General features: G+C 41.5%; 2 protein-coding genes across 14 annotated transcripts in view; one reads left to right on the forward strand and one right to left on the reverse strand.

The window, feature by feature from the left end:
- Positions 1-20,635, forward strand: part of Isl2 (ISL LIM homeobox 2) — a 329,789-nt gene that overhangs the window by 18,971 nt on the left and 290,183 nt on the right. For 9 of the 12 annotated variants that reach the window (XR_004111375.1, XR_004111368.1, XR_004111372.1 and 6 more), the window contains one exon: positions 581-726. The gene's annotated coding sequence lies outside the window, so the exon portion shown is untranslated. Of the gene's footprint in view, positions 1-188; positions 365-580; positions 727-7,964; positions 9,067-13,786; positions 13,907-20,635 lie in introns of those variants that run through there. The other 3 variants (XR_004111373.1, XR_004111374.1, XR_004111377.1) reach the window with 3 other exon arrangements.
- Positions 1-20,635, reverse strand: part of Scaper (S-phase cyclin A associated protein in the ER) — a 498,868-nt gene that overhangs the window by 8,396 nt on the left and 469,837 nt on the right. For both annotated transcript variants that reach the window (XM_031343583.1, XM_031343584.1), the window contains exon 30: positions 20,412-20,561. In XM_031343583.1, the coding sequence (XP_031199443.1) occupies positions 20,412-20,561 (150 nt within the window). The remainder of the gene's footprint in view (positions 1-20,411; positions 20,562-20,635) is intronic.

A 20,635-nucleotide genomic window follows, 5' to 3' on the forward strand; every position in this document is an offset into this window, starting at 1 on the left:
AGTGAACATGAACAGTCAACTATATTGGTTAGATGCTTCCCTTAGGGCTAGGGAAGAAAGTCTGGGGAATACAAATATCCTGACTTTGATGCTCAGGGCTTCACTAGGAGAGTTGCCTGTGGGGTTTGTGAAAGATGCCAGGCTGAAGGCAGGCCTTGGTTTTATTTCATTTCCCCATTCATTCTCAGGGCTTAGGTGGTCAAATACCATCCTGGACTGCTTTCCAAATTTTCCAAAAGGAGTAGGAAGTTAGTAGAATCATCATGGAACACAAGGGTCTTCTGGATGTGCATAGTTAATCAGCTTGCACTTACAATATGGAGTTATGACCACTGGACTGTTATCTTGCCACCCAAGTCCTAAGGTGAGTACTGGTCAGGACACCTGTTCTACCTTTCAGGATATACTGGTTAACTGGATTCCCAGAGTCTCCTTCCAGAGGACTGCAGTAGTGAGATGGGAGTGCCCTGGCTGTGTGGTTCTAAGGTGGCCAAAGTCTTCAGCTGGAGATAGCAAGTCAGGAGCAGGTATAACCTTAGTAACAACGAAAACCACTTTCTAATATATTGTCTACTTTCAGATGCTGAGCTGGGCTCCAATATCACCAAGAGGAGTCTGGTCAGATGATTAGTGGATAAGGTGTTTGTCATCAATCCTGATAACCTGAGTTTGATCCCTGGAACCCAGATGGGAAGGAAACACGGTGAAAAGAAAGAATCAACTTGTGTAAGTTGTCCTGGGACTGTCATATAAACACTATTGGCTCATAAGCACTGTGGTGTGCTCACATGTGCACAAAGAAGTGCACACACACAAATAAATGCATAAATGTAACAGATTAAGAAAGATGCAAAATGACCTTGGCCGTAGGTACAATTATGAAATAGGTGTTTGCCAGGTGTGATGGTACATGTCTGTAATCCTAGCATTCAGGAGACAAGAGGCAGGCTGGAGGTCTGAGGGCCCGCCTTACTCACTGGTCAGCTGAGTGGTAATCAAAGAGAGGGAGGTCTGAGGGCCCCTTTACTAATCAAAGAGCAGGAGGTCTGAGGCCCGCCTTCACTCACTGATCAGCTGAGTAGCCTTTGGCAAACTGTTCAATTGCTTTGGGTTTGAGAGCAGACAATGTTTTTAAAAGTATTTTCTTTGAAGTCTCTCACATACAAATCAAATAGCTCAGGCTCACAAAGTAGACCAACAGCAGTATTACAATACACTCCAATAAAGAAAAAAAAAATGGCAAAGAATACTGTAATTTTAAACATATTTCTACATTTTAAATTTGAGAAAAATAATAGGGAAACTATTTGACTAGATTAGAAAGGCTTTGCAGCCGTCCTTCAGACTTGTTCTGTGGAAGGCCATGGCATAGCTCTGTCCTGTTGCCCTGCTGACATAGGGTTTCCTTTAGTGTCCTTGATGAGGAAATCACAGGTGGCAGACCAGAGTCTCAGGATGACTAACTACTCTTTGTTACTAGTAATAATTCTGCAAATTGTAGCTTTAGAAAAAGGAAACAATCTGGAAATGTGTAGGGAGGACAGCAGGCTCTGGATGCCAGAGAAAAAGGGATCCAGGAAAGAGGATGGGGTGGTGTCCAGGATACACAAGTGAACTTGGTAGTTCTTTTATTTGCTTTGGATTCTGGCACCAACCAGAGAGTGCTAACTCGAGCCATCATTTGTGGTATGTGTCCCATGACAAGTGATATACTAATGCCACAGGAACAAAAGAGAATCAGGAGTCCTTACACACAGAGAAGATGCAATATGTTGGGCAGGATGGGTTTAGCATTAGTTTTGTGGGAGATGATGTATTTATACATACAAAGAATCTGGTGAGGATGCTGTACTGTGGGAGGAGAGAGTGTTCCTTGCCCACATTCTCTTGAAGCTACATTGACAGGGTGGATTGTATGTGGAAGACTGGATTGGATGCAGGCACTTGTAAATTGTAGTGAAGGAATTTTTGGTGGAGGGAAGAAACTCACAGATTTAGTATCAGTTTGTCTTAGCTGACCAAAGCAAAATCCTATAGCCTGGAGGGACATATGTAGCACATATTTATTTCCTACATTCAGGATGCTACAAGTCTGAGGTCAGGGTATCAGCATGGTCAGGTTTTCTTGAGGATCTTCTTTCTGGCTGCCTAGTTGTATACTTCTCCTTGGCATAGTCCACATGGACAGAGTGATACTTCTATTATTCTTGTAATAAACCTACTGATCCAATGTCCTCAGAATGATGTTCTATTAGAAAGGCTACCATCAGGGGCTGGAGAGGTGGCTCAGTGGTAAAGAGCACTGACTGTTCTTCCAGAGGTCCTGAGTTCAATTCCAAGAAACTACATGGTGGCTCACAACTATCTGTAATAGAAACAGATGCCCTCCTCTGGTGTGTCTAAAGACAGCAACAGTGTACCCATACACATAAAATAAATAAATAAATAAATAAATAAATCTTTAGAAAGGCTACATGGGTCTGCAGGTGCTACAGAGGTAAACAGCTTTCCCTGGGTTATGTTACAGGCACTATGCAGTCTCAAGAGTGTGGGCATTAGATAGCTGTGGGTTCTAGGTCTGGTTCTGTCATCATCAATATAACCACTCAGCTAACTAAAGTTCAGAGTCTTTTTCATAAAGGAAGTGGATGAAGCTCTCAAGGTTTAAATGCAGACCTAATGTGTCCATGTCCACAAAACATAGGCAGTATTAATTAGGAATACTGGTTATCGCACCAGTTTTCTACCCTGCATTTTCTGTTGGACCAGGAACAGAGCTCACACCCAGCCTAACAATTGCTTTCCAGCATCTCTCCCCATTTCCTTAGAGCAGAAGGTCTGGTGGAGGCAGGCTTCAATCATCAGCAGGCTTAATGTCACCTGAGAAGCCATTACTGAGGTTGCTCCCTGGCCTTGCCTGTGCAGAACAGAGCTATGCAAACAGTGTTTGGGGTGCCAGCCAGGATCTTGTGGTGGGGAAATAGGAAATGCATTCTGACAGTTTTGAAAAGAAAATCCTTGCATAAGCATGGTCCAAGAAAACACAGGTAAGTAGTACAGAGCAACAGAGGCTTAGTTTTCTCTCTCTCTCTCTCTCTCCCTCTCTCTCTCCCCCCTCCCTCTCCCTCCCTCCCGCTCTGTGTCTGTCTACCTGTCTTCATGAGTTTGAGGCCACCGTTTATGGAAACTGTTATTGGCTTACAGTTCATATCTAGGCTGTGCCTTCCGTGACATGCTTAAGGAAGTCCTTAAGTACTGGAAGACATCCCAAGTAGCATAGCTGACAAAAGTCAGTTCAGCCAGATGCAGTGGTGCACACCTGTGACCCCAGCACTTGGAAAATTATGGTCATAGGATCAGAAGTTCAAGGCCAGCCTGAGTGGAGAAGTATCTAAACTTCCTGTATCCCCTACTCACCACCCCAGCAGCAAACAGCAAATTGATTGGCTTATGTGATACTCTGAGCCACATTGTCTAGAAGGACAGACAGAATTGAGATTTTCAAGGTCCTGAGCACCAACTAGGGAATTCTGGTTTGCCTACATGGATAGATATGGAAAAGGTCTCCCTTTTATGGACTGGGTAACACTTGTGTCTGATGAGAGATGAAGGAGGTCAAGGTTGCCTAGGGCACCATACTACCAGAACCTTAGCAACCTCCAGCTAGGCTGAGACAGTACTCAGGAGCCTAGCCCCTCTATTTATAGCATCTATAGTTCAGCTCCAAGGTGGCAGATAGGGACCACTGCTGTTATAAAGAGGGATTCAAGCTTCAAAAACTTCAAGAGATGTAGTCTTAAGTCCCCAGCCAGTCTGTGCTGGAGCTGGGCCTGAAAAACTCTCTAAACTCCAAATGTTGACTTGTTCTAGCCTCTCAGGCCCATCCAGGGCCATCTTACTCACAAGGCTGCCTATTCCTGAGTAGAGAAGCTCTTGTTACCAGTTCTGAGCTTACTCCCAGGACTGTTCGTCAGCCAGTGGTGTCATTAGTGACAATGCCAGCCCAGATAAAGATGAGTATGACCCATGGACATTCTAAACAAGACTAAACCAACCAACAATACACAGGTCAAACTAACAGGAAAGGCCTTTCTCCTGACCTGTTCTTGGTTATGTGCTGGGCTGTACCAAGAGTTTGTTTCAAATGATCAGTTTTATTAATGTGAACAAGAGGAATGGTTGGGAGTGGAGCAGGACTTCCAGGAGTGAACAGGTGGGATATGTGACTCCAAAATGAGCACTGTCTTGCTGTGGCTGAGCACCTAGCCACCCTCCAGAGCAGGCCTGTAGGGTTCCAATGCCTACAAACTCTGCCTCTCTCACTTTATATATACACATAATGAATGACATAACAATACACATATTATTATTTTATGTGTATGAGTGTTTTGCCTCCACATATGTCTATGTGTGGTTGGTGCTGGCAGAAGCCATAAAACGTGTCAAATCCCCAGGGACTGGAGTGACAGGTATTGAACCTGGGTCCTCTGAAAGAACAACTAGTGTCCTCAATTGCTGAGTACCTCTCCCATGTTGTGATTTGCATTGTAAATGTGCAGCTGCTATGCCTTAGGTTTTCTATCCTGTAGCACTGTTAATCAGCAAGGTTCACCCTCTGTTGGAAGTCTCTGTGACAACTCCAGGGGCTTGCCTCTTAGTAAATGTTTAACAACTTTCAGGTTTACATTCACTTTTAGAGATATTCTTGTGAACTTGATGGGAACATACTTTCTCTAACCCATACATCTTTAGTGTATCTTTCTCCCAATGTTGCCACCTTTTAGATTGTACTCTGGTAAAAATGGTTTGTGGAGGTGTTGTTGGATTGGGGCTAGGCGAGTACTCAGTCCACAGTCCTTCTACCATAGTTTTCATGTCTTTTGGGCTGACCCACTTTATCTGGAATTCTTAATCGGTAAATTGGTGATGAATTATCTATATAAATGAGAATTCACACATCTTCTGCCAGATGCTTGGGGATCTTTCAACTTTTGAGTACAAAACTTGTGACTTAGAACAGCAACTGTTCTCTTTCTAGATGATGCTCAGTTCTCAAGCCTAATCTTTTTTTTTTTTCCCCGAGACAGGGTTTCTCTGTGTAGCCCTGGCTGGCTTCGAACTTAGAAATCTGCCTGCCTCTGCCTCCTAAGTGCTGGGATTAAAGGCATGTGCCACCACCACCTGGCCTAAACTTTGGTTTTAATTTTAAAAAATGCTGTCATAGAAAATATGTCTAAAATGTTAACACTTGGTATGCTTCTGGTATAGCTTTGTTAAAAATCTGAATAGGAGGAAGAGAGGAGAAAGAGAAGGAAGAACAAGAAGAAGAGGAAGAGGAAAGAGACATAAAGTCAAAGTAGGAAAGCAGGGAAGAATTTAGTCTGCAGACTTCACACCTGTGTGACATCTGTCCCACTCACTCTAAGATCTGAAGAGAGGGGGGAGTCATATAAGCCTGGAAAGCAGCCGATCTCCTCTCCCTTTGGAGAATGCCCTTTCTCCAACTGTGACACTTGGGCTGCAGCCAGAGCAAGAAATGAAGGAATAATGCAAGCAGGACTCTACACAGAGAGATAAGAGCATCACCAGGCATTTACTGAGCATCTACACTGCTCAGCACTGGGCTAAGGCACTGACTGAGTTTCCTACAGAGCAGACCATCTTCATGATTCAGGTCAGTTACCACCCCAGGAAGTTCTGCACACTTCAGCAGAAGGTAGCAATTCACACTTCAGAAGCCAACTTAAGAGAGTAGGGATTCTGGTCTCTAGGAGCTCAGCATCAGTAAGTTTGGAAAGAATGTTGCAGAAAAGTAGGTAAAACTGACAACAGGAAGAAGTAACAGAGATACAAATAAAAGAAGGATTAAAATAATTTCAAAAAATAAAACTTCAGAAAGTTGTCAGGAACCATTTGATATAAGAGAAAACATCTCTCTTTCCAGTTTGGTCTTGAAAGCATGACTATATTATGGCAAAAAATCTTATTAATTATAAGCAATTATCTTCATTTAATACCACATACCTTTAAAAATTACTTCCACATACATGATGATCCTCACACATCTGACATTACACAAGGAACTAATTCCTTAAGGCAGCAAAAATATATACTAAATCAATATGATACAAGAAGGCAGAAAAGTAAAATATTTCTTTAAAAGTGACTGTAAGTAGTTAATATATGTTTAAAGGGTAATCTGATCACCTGAAAATGTCACTTTTTGGGAGGTATAGTACATTCCCTGACCATATGAAAATAACAACAGTAAGAAGTAAACTGCATGTTGTGTGGCTGCTTCTCAACCTCTTGTACACATACTGGCTACAGTCTACAGGTCCCAGAGTAACATTGACAGCTCCAGGGAATTTACCCACAAAAACAAAACAAGAAAACAACCAGAAACAGAACAGAAACCCATCAAATTCTGATTTATTTATTTCTACAGAGGAATTCTGAACTCCCTACTTAGGAGTGGTCACAGAAAGCTCTGTATTTTGTTTTATTTGTGGAAATTTGATGTTGTTTGTTTTGTTTTTCTCCAAGAAGAACCTATGATAAGTTCCTAAATATTTACTGTCACCTGAGCTCTAGCTCTATATCTGTCACTGATTATAAGAACAAATTACTAGGGATGGAGAGATGGCTAGGTGCTTAAAAGCATTGGTTGCTTTTGTTAGAGGACCCAGGTTCAATCCCCAGCACCCACATGTCAGCTTACTGCCACCTGCAACTCCAGTCCAAAGAGATCTAACATTCTTTTCTGGCTTCCATGGGCACTGCATGCACATGGTGCATAGACATACATGCAAACAAAATACTCATACACATAAAAATGAAGGAAAAAGAGCGAAGAGTGTGAAGACTGAGTGTGCTCTTGTTCAGTCTGAGACAGACTGCACTGAACCAGGTGGTAAAGGTCCCCAGGCTGTGCTGAGGACACGGCTCCCCTGTGTCCCTGCTACATGTCATACACCTAGCATAGTGCTGGTAAATGTTAAGATTTTCTCCCAGCTATTTGGGAAAAGAAGGAGTTTTGGTTCCAAAAGCAAGCTATAAATTAGTTTTGATTTATAAGTTATTCAGGAGCTTGTATTTACCATATCAGAGCGCAGGTTCTGCTCACCATAGGCTTTTCAAAGCCCTTAGCTAATGCTGTGTCTTTGAATCTGTAAGGGCAGATGATGGAGATTTTTAGCATCTTGGCACGGTGGTATAGGGATTTGTGTGTGTGTGTGTGTGTGTGTGTGTGTTTGTGTTTGTGTGTGTTTAAGGAACAGTTTTATTCACCATGTATTGAAAGTTGTTCTGTCACAGCTCTGTCCATCAGTGTGGTGTGGTAAATAGAGTATTGAGGAGTGAATGCAAATAGTTAAATTTCACTAGAGCAAATTCCTTGTGCCTAAGAATTCCCAATTTGTTTTTTCCCTTTTCTTGTCAGAGACAAAATGACCTCAACACAGGGGCAAAAATAGGTGTCTAGACATCTAAATTCACTAAAACAGACAGCTCAGAGAGTCTGTAAATCATTGGAACAAAGAATATTTTTCTAGCATAACAGAAACAAAGTAGTTGGTGCATTCCTCTCTGCAAACCTGGGTGTGCACAATGCTGGAGAAAAGAGGCAGCAGTGATAGTGGCCAGGTTCATCAGTTACTGCTCTTGCCAAGTTTGTCATACCTGGAACCAATGTGCATGACAGGAGCAATATAACAAGAAAGTCCTTGAGGCCAGTCACTTCTCCATTTTTTTTAATGGCATATCCCAAACAGACACCCCTTGCTTCTTTAATTTGATGCCTTATGGGGTAGGGGTGGGAGTGGTAGCTTTAACATCCCAGGAGAAAAATAACAAGATTCTGTCTAAATATTAAATCATCAAATCACAATGAAAGAAAAGAAATCTGAGTATTTCTTAGTCTACTGCAACAATTTTCTCTCTTTCTAAACTTGTCTCTTCCACAGATACTTCTAAGATGGAGTTAACTGCAGGAGCCTTACAGACTATATAGGAGGTAGCCTTTGAGCAGCAGCCTTCTTGGTGGTCTGGATTCACTGCTGTGTAGCAGCAGTAGAGAATCCAGGAAGGAGGAAGAGAAGGGGAAAAATAAGAGAGGAAGTCAGAGTTGAGAGAAACAAAACTTACAATAGTTGGGGACTTGGCCTCTCCTACATACTGGAAACCAGGTGAGCCTAGAGACAGGGTCTTCTCAAGTAGTGAGAGGCAGGCAAGTGGCTGTCTCTCTGTGTTCCAGTGGGAAAACGGACAAGGCCTAAATTAGCTTCCTGAGAGAGATCCTCTATCTGCTGCAGAGCAAAAGGAGAGGGCCATTGGGCAGACTCTCTCCTCTTCTGCAGGGGAGAATAATGACTCACAGCTATTGGTACCAACTCCTGGATGCTGGGCATCCAGTGTGGAGGTCTGACAACTACCTACCCATCTACCCATTCTCCAACTACTAGAGTGTAAGCCATGTCTTAGCACGTCATCCACATGCTAAGTAGTATTAGGCTCCTCAATCTTCCAGTCCTTGGTCACCACATAGGTCCTTCATGACCTCGGCTTATCTCTTGTGCCTGCTCAAATGCTAAGTTTTAGCCATAATGAACAGCATGCAGTTCCCTGTACCTGTTAGGCTATTTTGTACCTCAGTACCTTTGCTTATGCTCACTATGCATATTCCTATCATGTGACCAGTAACCTCTATCTTACTTTATATACCAGCACAAGCATTGTTTCCATTGTAGAGTATCTCCATCATAGACCTCAGTTGTTTTTCTTTTTCTGTTTGAGTTTCACTCTTCAGAATGTCAGCAATATTAGGGCAAAGATTTGGTCTATTTTATTTCCTACTATCCTGTGTGTCTACAAAATTCCCCTGTCTGTGGACTCCTCAAAAACTGTGTGGACTGCAGGTTTTTCTAAATCTCTTAGCACATGTTTTGAAACAGAGTGGGCATTTAGTAAAAGCTGATAAATGAGAAGAAATGACTGGTAAATGTTTAAAGGGCCACAAAATTCACAATATTGGCATTTCCCCAAGAATAAATCTAGTGTTCTGTTGCATGATGGGGCCTTTTATTTTTATTTATTTATTTTTTCTTAATATTATCACTTCTCAAATCTTCTGTGAGGAAAAGAGTTACAGTTTAAAAGAAGTACATTCTAAATCCCTTCCAAATGCATCCTGCAGTAGAACCTTGTGCTGGATTAGGCACACACATGGCCAACACTAAGCTACCAGTTTTAAGATTTGTCAGAGACTGTACATAAACTCTGCTTCTGGTTTAATTAATATCTGAGAAGGCTTATAGAGCACTGGCCTTGGGAATGATGCAGACTCATCATCTCATAATCAATATGAGGGACTAGTTTGAATTTTCTATGTGCTGTGTCTCCATATCCCATTTGCTGCTAGGATGGAGTAGAACAAGGAAATGCCACTTACAGCTGCTCTGGACAGGCTATGAACCAGCTCAAAGGCAGGAAAGAAGGCCTCTTTTCTCTGGCCACAGGGAAGTCAGCTCAATGATCTTTGAGGCCTCCAAGTTCCCAGACATCATCCTGTCCTGTGTTATGAACATGGACATGCTTGTGCTGCCCACACCTACAGATAGTACATGTAAATATGGTAAAAGGGGTGGGTCTGAAATAAAATTTTTTTAAATAGAAGTAACAGAAGTTATTACACGAAATACTCCAATTCAACCTCAGAGCTTAAAATCCTGCTTCTCTAAGAAAAATAAAGAACATATATACATATGATATAGATAATACATACAGAGAGAGAGACAGCGAGATTGAGAGATTTTGCTCCTTACAAATGGCAGAATGTAGGGGGATGAGGAAGAGAGATAAATAGAAACAAAGAATTTAGTAATGCCTTAAAAAACAAATACTCCAGTGGCTCTTGCCAGCAGAACTGGCTAAGCTTTCCTTCCCATAAGCTGCTGTGTGGTGTGAGAATGGCAGAGTTAACAAATGCAGAACACAGGCTGATAGGTTTTCTAACCATAATCCAACAGCTGCCAGAAACTATGGGTGCATTCCATGGAGCATTTATGGGCTCACCAGCACTAGTCTATGACAATTTTATTTAATCATAAAAATATAATAGTAGTCAAATCTTTTTGTAGTTTCAGTTTACTGCTTTCTCAAGTAAAATAAATGGTCTCTCAGATTTCTTCTGCTTTCATCTCTCTGCTCTAAGAATAGTAGGATAAGGTTCCAATTAAGGCCCATTAAATGTTCACATTGATTCATGTGAACCATTTTCTAGTTTCTCTTCCTAACACAATCTCAGTGCACCTCGCAGCAATTTTAGTTGGCTAAATACAGAGATGTATTTGGGCGTGAGGTCTTCCTCCCCTCTGCTTCTGTGCCTACCTTCACTGCTTTCCAGACAAGCATATACTGATTGGTTGTCAGCCAGGTTCAGCTGAACCAGCCACACTTCTGAAGGCAGCCAGTTGGCCAGAGGCAGACTGACTGTCCTGAGACTCCTTGGTGGCTGGGTCAGAGCAGTGTGTGAAGTAACAGTGTAGGGGCCTGGCTGTGAGAAGACAGCCCCGTGCTTTGGGTCCACAGAGGAACCTTGGAGGCAGGAGTCACATAGCTATCTCCATCTTCTCAGCAGATGGGAGAAACATACTCTGACAGCGCAGATAACCTACTTAAGATGGTATTAAGTGTCAAAGCTGACTTGAATGGATATAGGGGCTTTTCTCATTAGAAGCAGGGAATCTGGAGGGAGACAATAGTCCCAATGATATCACAGGTTAGCATTTGCTCTGGGCTAGGGAATGTGCTAACTGCTAAGCAACTGATTTAACTCACTGTGCACAACAAACACATGGCATGCTATTAATATGATCTACATATCACATATAAGAACATACACAATGGGAAGGTAAGTGGCTTGCCTAGGATCACAGAGCTACAGAATGGAACAGCCAGTAAAATAATCAATATATTCATGGTCAAAGTCCATGTTCTTTTCATCAAGCTTCAAGAGAAAACTATTTTTTTAAAGATTTATTATTTTATGCATATGAGTACAATGTAGCTATCTTCAGACACACCAGAAGAGGGCATCAGATCCCATCACAGATGGTTGTGAGCCACTGTGTGGTTGCTGGGAATTGAACTCAGGATCTCTGGAAGATCAGTCAGTGCCCTAAACTGCTGATCTGAGAGCCATCTCTCCAGCCCAAGAGCAAACTATTAATCTCTTGAAGCAGGAACCTAATGAGGATTCCAGCACATCAGGTACTATGAGGTGGCAAAGCTAACAGTAGACTATAATGCTATGATGGTTTTCCCTGTCAACATGATTAGATTGAGAGCTGCTGAGGATATTAGTAAAACATCTCTCTCTCTCTCTCTCTCTCTCTCTCTCTCTCTCTCTCTTTCTCTCCCCCTCTCTTTCTCTCTCTCTCTCCCTCTCTCCTTCTCCCCCCCCTGCTCTGTGTGTGTGTGTGTGTGTAAGGGTGTTCCCACAGATGATTAACTCAGTGTTGGGAGGACATGCCCCGAGTGTGAGAAGTAGCATCCCAGAGGCTGGGCCTGGATGATGGAATAAAATGTGAATAGAAAAGCTCACTTGCAGAGGTACAATCTTTGCTTCTTGGCTGCCAAAAACTAAGTATGTCCGTTTGCTTTAACCTAATTGTCCACTATGCATCACTACAGGCTTCAAACCTGCAAAACCAGCATCACTTGGGCAACAATCAGGTCTGCTACAGAGTCAAGCAGTAATGACCACTCCTCAAACCTGGAACAGTGTCTATGGTGGACTCAAATTCCAGGGGGTAGAGGTGGGGGCTGGATCTAGGGTACCTTTTCATACTGATTAAAGTCTTTCCAACAACAGAAAATCAGGATGAAGAAGTGGGACTGTTGCTGTGTCTACCTGACCAGTGATCCCTGAGCCATTGGAACTGGTCTTTGGAGGAAATTTGGAGATGTAGGCTACAGAAGCCGTAGAGTGCCATAAGCAGAGCTCAGTGGTCAACTCTGTTACTTAAGAGCTGAGGATGTAAACAGGAATGTGGAGATTACAAACTGTCTATGAGGTTTCAGATGAGAGTTTATCTACATTATATCCATGCTATGAGACTTGATTCTTTTTATAGACAGAAAACCGAAGTCCAGAGATGGGCAGTGACTTGGTCAGGGCCTCATAGATATAGAAAGACACTAGTGCAGCCATTACAGCTCCTTCTGGGACTAATAATGGTAGTATAAAGTTTCTTTATTTCAGGAGACCTTGAGTAAAGACTAGATCTTTACAATCTATTTCTGGGTATCTTTACTTAAAAAGTTCCTCCATGACCAAAGGCATAGACTCAGAAAAATTTGATTTACTCCATAAAAAATTATATATTGCAGCTGGCTTCCAAGTTCAGCTGTGTATATATATGGGCTCTATTAGGAGGTGTGGCCTTGTTAGAGTAGGTGTGTCACTGTGATTGTGGGCTTTAATACCTTCAATCCTAGCTGTCTGAAAGTCAGTCTTCTCCTAGTGGCCTTCACATGAAGATGTAGAACTCTCAGCTCTTCCTGCACCTTGCCTGCCTGGATGCTGCCATGCTGAACCCCTGAACTTGTAAGCTAGCCCCAAATAAATATTGTTCTTATAAGAATTGCCATGGTCATGGGTCTGTTCACCGCAGTACAATCTTAACTGACTATCTATCTATCTATCTATCTATCTATCTATCTATCTATCTATCTATCTATCCATCTATCTATCTATCTAGTGAGCATATGTCACTGCACTAAATTTGTGTAGGAAAAGTCATAAATGATGAAGAGAGTAAAAGGTATTTTGCCTGAATCCTCTGGAGGGGTGAATTTTGCTATACATATCGAGAGTTAGTGGCTGGCAGCCTTCTTCATTTCAGTTGCAGGCACATCACTGACATACATATTTAGGCAAATATTACTCTTCATGATCTAGTTTTGTCCCTCAAGTCCCATGTTTTTTTTGGTACTGTAATACTGATAATAACCTGGTTCTAAAATGTTAGTTAGATTACTAAAATTCTTGGGCTTTTCCTTAGATATGAGGTACTCCCACCTTCTGAAAGGAGCTATAGCTATCATAGGGAGAAGATGTAGAAAGGTGAAGGCTCATGTGACAGGTCAAGAAAGAGGTGCTGATGCTGGGAAGACAAGAAGGCCCTGAGTGACATGCTCTTCATTCTCAGCCCAATGCAGCAGCAGCTGCTGCTTCATGGACTAGATGAGGTCAGTAGAGTGTACCAAGTAGGTGGGACTCAGGATGGATCATACGCCTTTGAGAAAGACAAAGAGTAAGAAAAGGATGTTTGAGCAGGGCTTAGGCCAGGTCTGAACGCTTACTCTAAAATCTGGGCTGTGATTCGGGAAACTGCTAGGCAAATTGCCATTCTCAAAACACAACTGAAGCCAGGGATATAGAGCTCAGCAGAAGAGCATTTGCCTACCATGTATGAGGCTCTGATTCCAAGCCCTGACATTGCAAACAAATATAATATAAACAAAATAAGACGAAACTCCAGAAAGGGCAGTGAGATGGCCCAGCCAGTAAAAGTGCTGGCTGCCAAGCCTGTGTTCCCAGAACTCACGTGGTGGAAGGAAAAAACTGACTCCCACAACTGTTCTTTGATTTATACACATACACATAAATTAAAAAAATAAATAAAATTCAATACCACAAAGGACAGTCTGAGGCTGTAGCTGAGTGACAAATACCCTACTAAGCAACTGCAGCAAACGACAACCAAGTCTTCCTTCTCTGCAGATGGAGTAAAATGGAGAAATTACTTGCATAGAAGAAATATAATGGCAAGAGTGCAACAGATTAAAACAGTTAGCAGGCATGGTGGTGCACGCATTTAATCCCAGCATCCAAGAGCTAAAGGTGAGAGGGTCTTGGTGACTTGGAGACCAGCCTGATCTACACAGTGAGATCCTATCTCAAAACAAACAAACAAGTCCACGGTGGTGACACACGCCTTTGATTCCAGCACTTTAGAGGCAGAGGCAGATAGATCTCTGTGTTCCAGGTTAGTCAGGGATGCACAGGAAAATCCTGCCTTAAAAAAACACTAACAACAACCCCTCCCCGCCCCCACAAAAAACCAAAACAAAACCAAAAACACACAAACTAACTAAGCCAAAACAATAATAACTAACCAATCAAACCAGACAAATAAAAAATCCCAAACTAAAACAAAAACAAGAATAAAAAATTAAGTCATCAAATGATTGGAAAAGATACACCACAAAATTACACAGAAGCCCACTGTCTAGCCTCCCTGCCTGTTCTGAAATTCCTAGAAGCATCCAGGTGCCTCTAATACAGTGCAGAGCATACAATTACACTATCTATATCCCAGCTTGTTCAATTGTGGGATCATGACTTTATTATGAGGTCATATAAATGACTGAGGTGACTGAAAAATATAGCAACAGGAAAAGGCTTTCAACATGCAATGATCAAACATTAATGAAAAGTCAAACATGATGATTCCAGGGTGATTTGGGCAGCACTTCACCATGTTATACTGTGTACCTTCACTGTCCCTGTGACTCTGAATATAAACATGTGCACTTTTAACTATGCATATACTTTATACCCCAGCACCAACAAACATTCCTAAAACACCTTGGCTCCAATTCAAGGCTATTATATTTGATATAAAATAAAGTGTTTTTACTGTACAAGCAAAGTATTCTGCTCTTTCAGAAACATAATGGTTTAATTATGGAAAACAAAGACTTCTAATATTTTCCTATTGTCATGTAAGTATCAAAGTAGTGCATCTTTGAATTGTGTTGTGTTCTAATGTCTGATTTTAAAAACTGCTGTTGGAGTTGCTAATATGAATTTCATAAAAGAAAAAAACCCTATGAAATGAATTTGTCTTCATCTTAGGACAGAATTTTCCATAATTTCAAGGCCCCTAAACATACTTTTAAAAAATTAATTTTATTTTTGAGATTACACTTAATTACATGTTTCCCTTCCCTTTCCTGTCTCCAGACCCTTCTGTAAACCCCTTTCCACCTCTCCTTCAAATTCATGACTTTTTTCACTGTTATTACATATACATATGTATTTGCATATACACATATAGTCCTAAATACAACCTGATGAATAATGTCACTTGAATGTATGTTTTAAGAGTTGGCCTTGTATTGAACAACTAGTTGGTGTGGCTTCCCTATGGAAAGCCACACCCCCACTAATCATACTTTTGCCATTTTGTGCTATATATATATATATGTATATACATATATATACATATATATATATATGAAGTGATGGTCTTAATACTGATGTTTATAAATATCAGTCAACTCTGAAAACTGCTGAAGATGCTCTATGATCTGCAGTATCAAATATTCAGCCAATATTTAACTATTTATGTAAAAATAAATAGGCACACCTATCTAATTAGTAACATTTGCTTCAGTTTTTAGTAAATAGTAAACTTATTGCCCAAGGACTGTTTTTTTTTTTTTTTTTTTTTTTTTTTTTGGTTTTTTCGAGACAGGGTTTCTCTCTGTAACCCCGGCTGTCCTGGTACTCACTATGTAGACCAGTCTGGCCTCGAACTCGGAAATCCGCCTGCCTCCGCCTCCCAAGTGCTAGGATTAAAGGCGTGCGCCACCACCGCCCGGCCCAAGGACTGTTTTAAAATAAATTTCTTTATGATTTATTATCAGTAAATATTTTATTTCTATACCTATTTTATGTATTTACCCACTCTGAGTCATGAAACAATTTCTTAGACAAAAAGGGGTCCTGAATTAAGAAAGTATAAGGCTCTGCTCTTTCTTCCTGGTACTATAGAGAGGCTGGGTGGGACAGGTGGGACCAAATGATCTTTGCTTTCAGTTATCTTAAGACTGAAGCTGAGGTACCTGGACTCTATCAGGCCTTTCCTAATGAGAAAGGCACTCACTAATCAAAATGAATATGCAAAGGTGCTTATTCCCATGACAGTAATATTCAGGCAGTCATATAATCTTTCATTTGAGTTAATTTAATTATCAGACCAAATTTAATTATCCAATACAATGTAAATAAAGTGAGGAGCTGACAGCACATATTAATTATGTTCATTACAATAATTAAATGGGAAAGAATTTAGAAAGTCATGAAAATGTAAAATACAGAGAAGCTTTTGATTAAAACATCATTTTAATTAGATACTGTAAACCCATAGGAAACAGATGATTGGTTTCATCACGGACAGGGCATTAGATTTTATTATCTGGCTTACTCTTCTGAAGTGATCTGTGGTATCATGGGGCTCAGCCCTTCTAATTAATTGACTAAGTGGCAGCAAGTAAAAAAAAAGGCCAATCCTTTATGCAAAGCAGTCACCTAATCAAACATACTTAGGCTGAAGCAAGATTTTCAGGAAACATGTTGGAAAACCATGTCCTGCAAATTAACATGAAACTTACCTGAACTAAGAATCACCATTTCTTCCACCAGGCTGAACTGATTCCCTGAGAAGAGGGGTGTGTGAGAAGGGGCACCACCACTGAGCCTGCCTGTGAGGTGGGGCTGCCCAGATGGCCTTCTAGGATAAAAGCTCCACAGACATAGACCTGGGGCAAGAGCTTATAGCTACTCTTACTGGATCTCCTTAGCAAATGTTCACTTAGCAAGTTTGTGGTTTTGTGGGAAAGGGAACTAACAAGTTCCTTTTTAAGAGAAAGCAAATACACACCCTTTTAACAACAGAAAAATCCCCAGTTTCACTAGATACAAGTAGTTGTCACCTCAGTGACTTGTGGCTGTCTGCCTTATGCTTTTCTCTATGTAGCCTAACCCACAGAACCTGGCACAGATCCCCATTTGGGCTAGGGGACATAGCAGACAGACAACTGTGGCTGGTGATGGCATGGCACACAGAGCTTCCCAGGTTGCCTATGAGACGTCTGCTGTGTCTGCCAATGGTTCTTCTCCCCAGTTCATACTGGAGAAGCCGAGAGATAGTGAGCTTTAAATTACAAGCTGCCACAAAGTGGTCAGGCAGCTTAGTAAGCTGTCTGGTGCTGACAGGATCTGGAGAAGAGTAAGGAGGATCTAAACCCCACAAATTCAGGTGTAGAATCCCCCTGAGATTAGATGCTGGTCTGTTTATGGGTCTAGTCTCAGACTGTCTCAGGCTCAAGGCATATCTCAGTACAATCTTTTTATTTTTTAATCATGTGAAATGTACATAACATATAATTTAGCAGCTGAAACATTTTAGCCCTACAATTTATCAGCATTACACACACACAAACACATAACACATGACAACACACAAATACACACGAGCACATACACAGACATATACTGACACATATGTATACACATACACAGACATAGACACACAGCATAAATGTTACTACTCTCCAGAACTACTCTACTTTTCAACAGTCACAGATCCATGAACCTAAAGGGGAGGACTCATCTAAGATCACACGGGTATGGGAGAAGCAGAACTGAGCTAAAACCCAGGCCCTCTACTTGCTAAATTGTGACTGGCCTTAGTAATAACTTCCTAGACCCTTTATGGGTCTCCCAGAGTGAGACACACACATTATGCCTAGAAACCCTAGTGGGCATTTGGAGGGCAGGAACATGTCCAAGATACACGTAAGTGACCACCATCAGATGGGCCTGTTACACCTGACTTAAGTCTCTCAGTGCTTTTCTTGTTTCAGGAGGCTTAACTTGCCTCTTAGGAACCTGTTTCCTGCCGGGCAGTGGTGGCGCATGCCTTTAATCCCAGCATTTGGGAGGCAGAAGCAGGTGTATTTCTGAGTTTGAGGTCAGCCTGGTCTACAGAGTGAGTTCCAGGACAGCCAGGGCTACACAGAGAGACCCTGTCTCAAAAGAACACTGTTTCCTACCTACCCATCTGAGGCAGGAATTAACCTTGTACTGATGACTGCACTGCAGTGCTGACGAGTTGAGAGACAGCACCTGGGTACAAGAGCACTAAGCTCTCCACAGGACAAGGTGATGCTTAGAAATTACAATGCTACAAATCTCTTTGTTTTAGAATCTTCTTACAATGTTTTCTATCAGTTTTTAATTTCTTTTGTTTTCTCCTCATAAAGTTGTGTTGCATTTCAACAACTGTCTCAGAGTTGAACTGGGTTCACTGATTCAACAGATGATCAGTTTAGCACCTTGCCCTTGCTGGAGGCAAGGTATCAAGACACAAGGTCTGGCGTTTTTCACTCTTCTAATTTTGTCCTATGAGTGACATCATCTCTCAACAGTGATCCCCAAAACTTACTGCATCCTTTTCTTCTTCCAGCTCAAGCTTGATGGGGCAGTGGCTCCTATCCCCACCTCTTCCTCTTCCACTTCTCTCCCTGCCTAACCCTTCCCCTCTTCCACTCTATGTTCTCTCTACCCATTTCAGCTGCTTTTTCCTTATTCCTTCAAATATATGTTCCCCTGCTCCAGTCTCTGTTCACTCTGGTGAGATCAACTAAACTATGGGCTGCTAAAATGGAGGACGACTGTGTGAGCTAGCATCAGTAGAAAAATTCAGAAACCCCATAGAAGTCAGAATTCCATAAAGTTATCATAATAGAGTTGTTTTATGCAAAAAGTTTCAAAGCATAGCAGCATGAAATGTACCACAAGAATGAAACCTGCAGCACAGGGTCATGATACATAGCAACAACCACTTACATATAAAAACCTGCAGCACAGGGTCATGATACATAGCAACAACCACTTACATATAAAACAGGAAACTGTTAGGTAAACTATGAATGTCCACACACAGTAAAGCCATTAAAAATGATATTCTGGTATAAAATGAAGTGTAGAAAGCAGGACATGAATACATGTACAATATGACTTCAACTACATAAAACTGTTCATTAAGACGACTAGAAGGAAAACTGTTAGTGACCATTTCAAATTCTGAGATCAGAAACAACGGGGCTTCCATTTTATTCTTTATATTTGCCATGTCTTTTTCATAATAAATAGGGAGTACTTTGTGGTCATAACCACAAGAAGAAACTTTAAAGTGAGATAAAAATCATTCAGTAGACTGATACACACAAAGGAAAGAAATCCACACAGGAGAGTCCCCTCACCAATCATTTCCGGAGTAGTTATTAAGAATTTTATCATTATGGGCCTGGCCCTTAGGACAAAAACCTGGCTGTTTTCAAGGGAAGGACTTTCCTGAGTTATTTCCACAGTGGGAGGCAACAAATAACTGCCTCCTGGCAACAGGGTTTGGGAATAGGAAAAAAAATGATATGTATTATTCTTCTAATTACCTAGGTCTTCTATATTTTAACCACAAGAATTTTTTTTTTTTAATGGGCTGTCCATTCCTTACCCTTCCTATAGAGAACACACCAAAGGCCCACTCTGCCCCCATGTTTACTAAGGGCTGAATGCTTCTGTGAACCTACATGTCTGTGATTCTGGTCTTCTGGGCCTGTCTTGTTCTCTCTCATCCCTTCCTCCTCATTAGACATGTACTGGCAGCTCTCGGTGAATAACTTCTTGCCTTGTACTTGGCTATGACAGCATACTCATCTCTTCTCCTGTCTTCCTCTAGTGTGCTCTAGCCTGAAAAATCTAATAGTCACATTTATTTTAGATTTGCTTAAACTAAAAACCAGTGAGCTTAGAGTAAAAATTAGTGGAATGTTTAGATATTTTTCTCAGCTATAATCTATACAATCAACTTTCTGTCTAGGTAAAACTATATAAATGAGGTAGTTAAGAATTAGTTTGATGTTTTAGTTGTACCATGATTTATTTAAAAAATAAAGTAAAAAAGAAAGAAGGTGCCTAATTATCATCTTCAATTCATAACAAACACTCCATCTTCATAAGGCAGGAGAATGCATTCACAGAAGTTCTACTCAGAAACCAAATAAAGTAGCCATGAACAGAATTATGTCTGTCTCTAAAGCAGGAGATACCAGAGCCTTGCCTTCTTAGCTTCTGCCCCAAACTATCTGGAAGCCTCTGAACACCCAGACAGAGCAAGGCCAAGGACAGATTTCTATGTTTGCTAAGTGATCTGAGCCAAGAGTGCAGATGCTTCCCTATCAGAACAAGAGTATTGGTATTCATATAGTAGGGGAGTGGAAGCTGACCATACAGGAGGAAAAGGATGATCCTATGTACTTTAAAAATATTTTACTAAAATATCTTACCTTCATAGCTTTAAGAGGAGGTCCTTGTGCTATCTGCTGTAGATCAAATATCCTTTTAGAGATAAAGCCAGCAACATATTCTGGGAGCCTGGTTAAAGGCCTTCATACAGGACAGATGGGTTCCAGCAGGCTAGCCTGTCTTTTCTCACTCCAATACCTCACACCCTCAGTGCTGGGAGTAATCTGAGGTGCCTTCCAGAGGCTCTTACCTGGTTATCTGGGTGGTTGACAGTGAAGTAGCCCACACAGACGATGACCTCATGGAGGAGGCTTTCACAGGAGACTTGGCTGCAGTGGCCCAGCAAGGAGCTAGCCATGTGCCGGAATGCAAGGGATAAGCCCTCTGCTCCTACAACAGACTGACAGACAAGGAGCAGTTAGAACTCCCAGCCCAGGGAGAGTTGGGGCTCTGTACATCATACAGCACGTGCAG

This window comes from Mastomys coucha, unplaced genomic scaffold (genome assembly GCF_008632895.1).
Source record: "Mastomys coucha isolate ucsf_1 unplaced genomic scaffold, UCSF_Mcou_1 pScaffold23, whole genome shotgun sequence".
Lineage (NCBI taxonomy): Eukaryota > Metazoa > Chordata > Mammalia > Rodentia > Muridae > Mastomys > Mastomys coucha.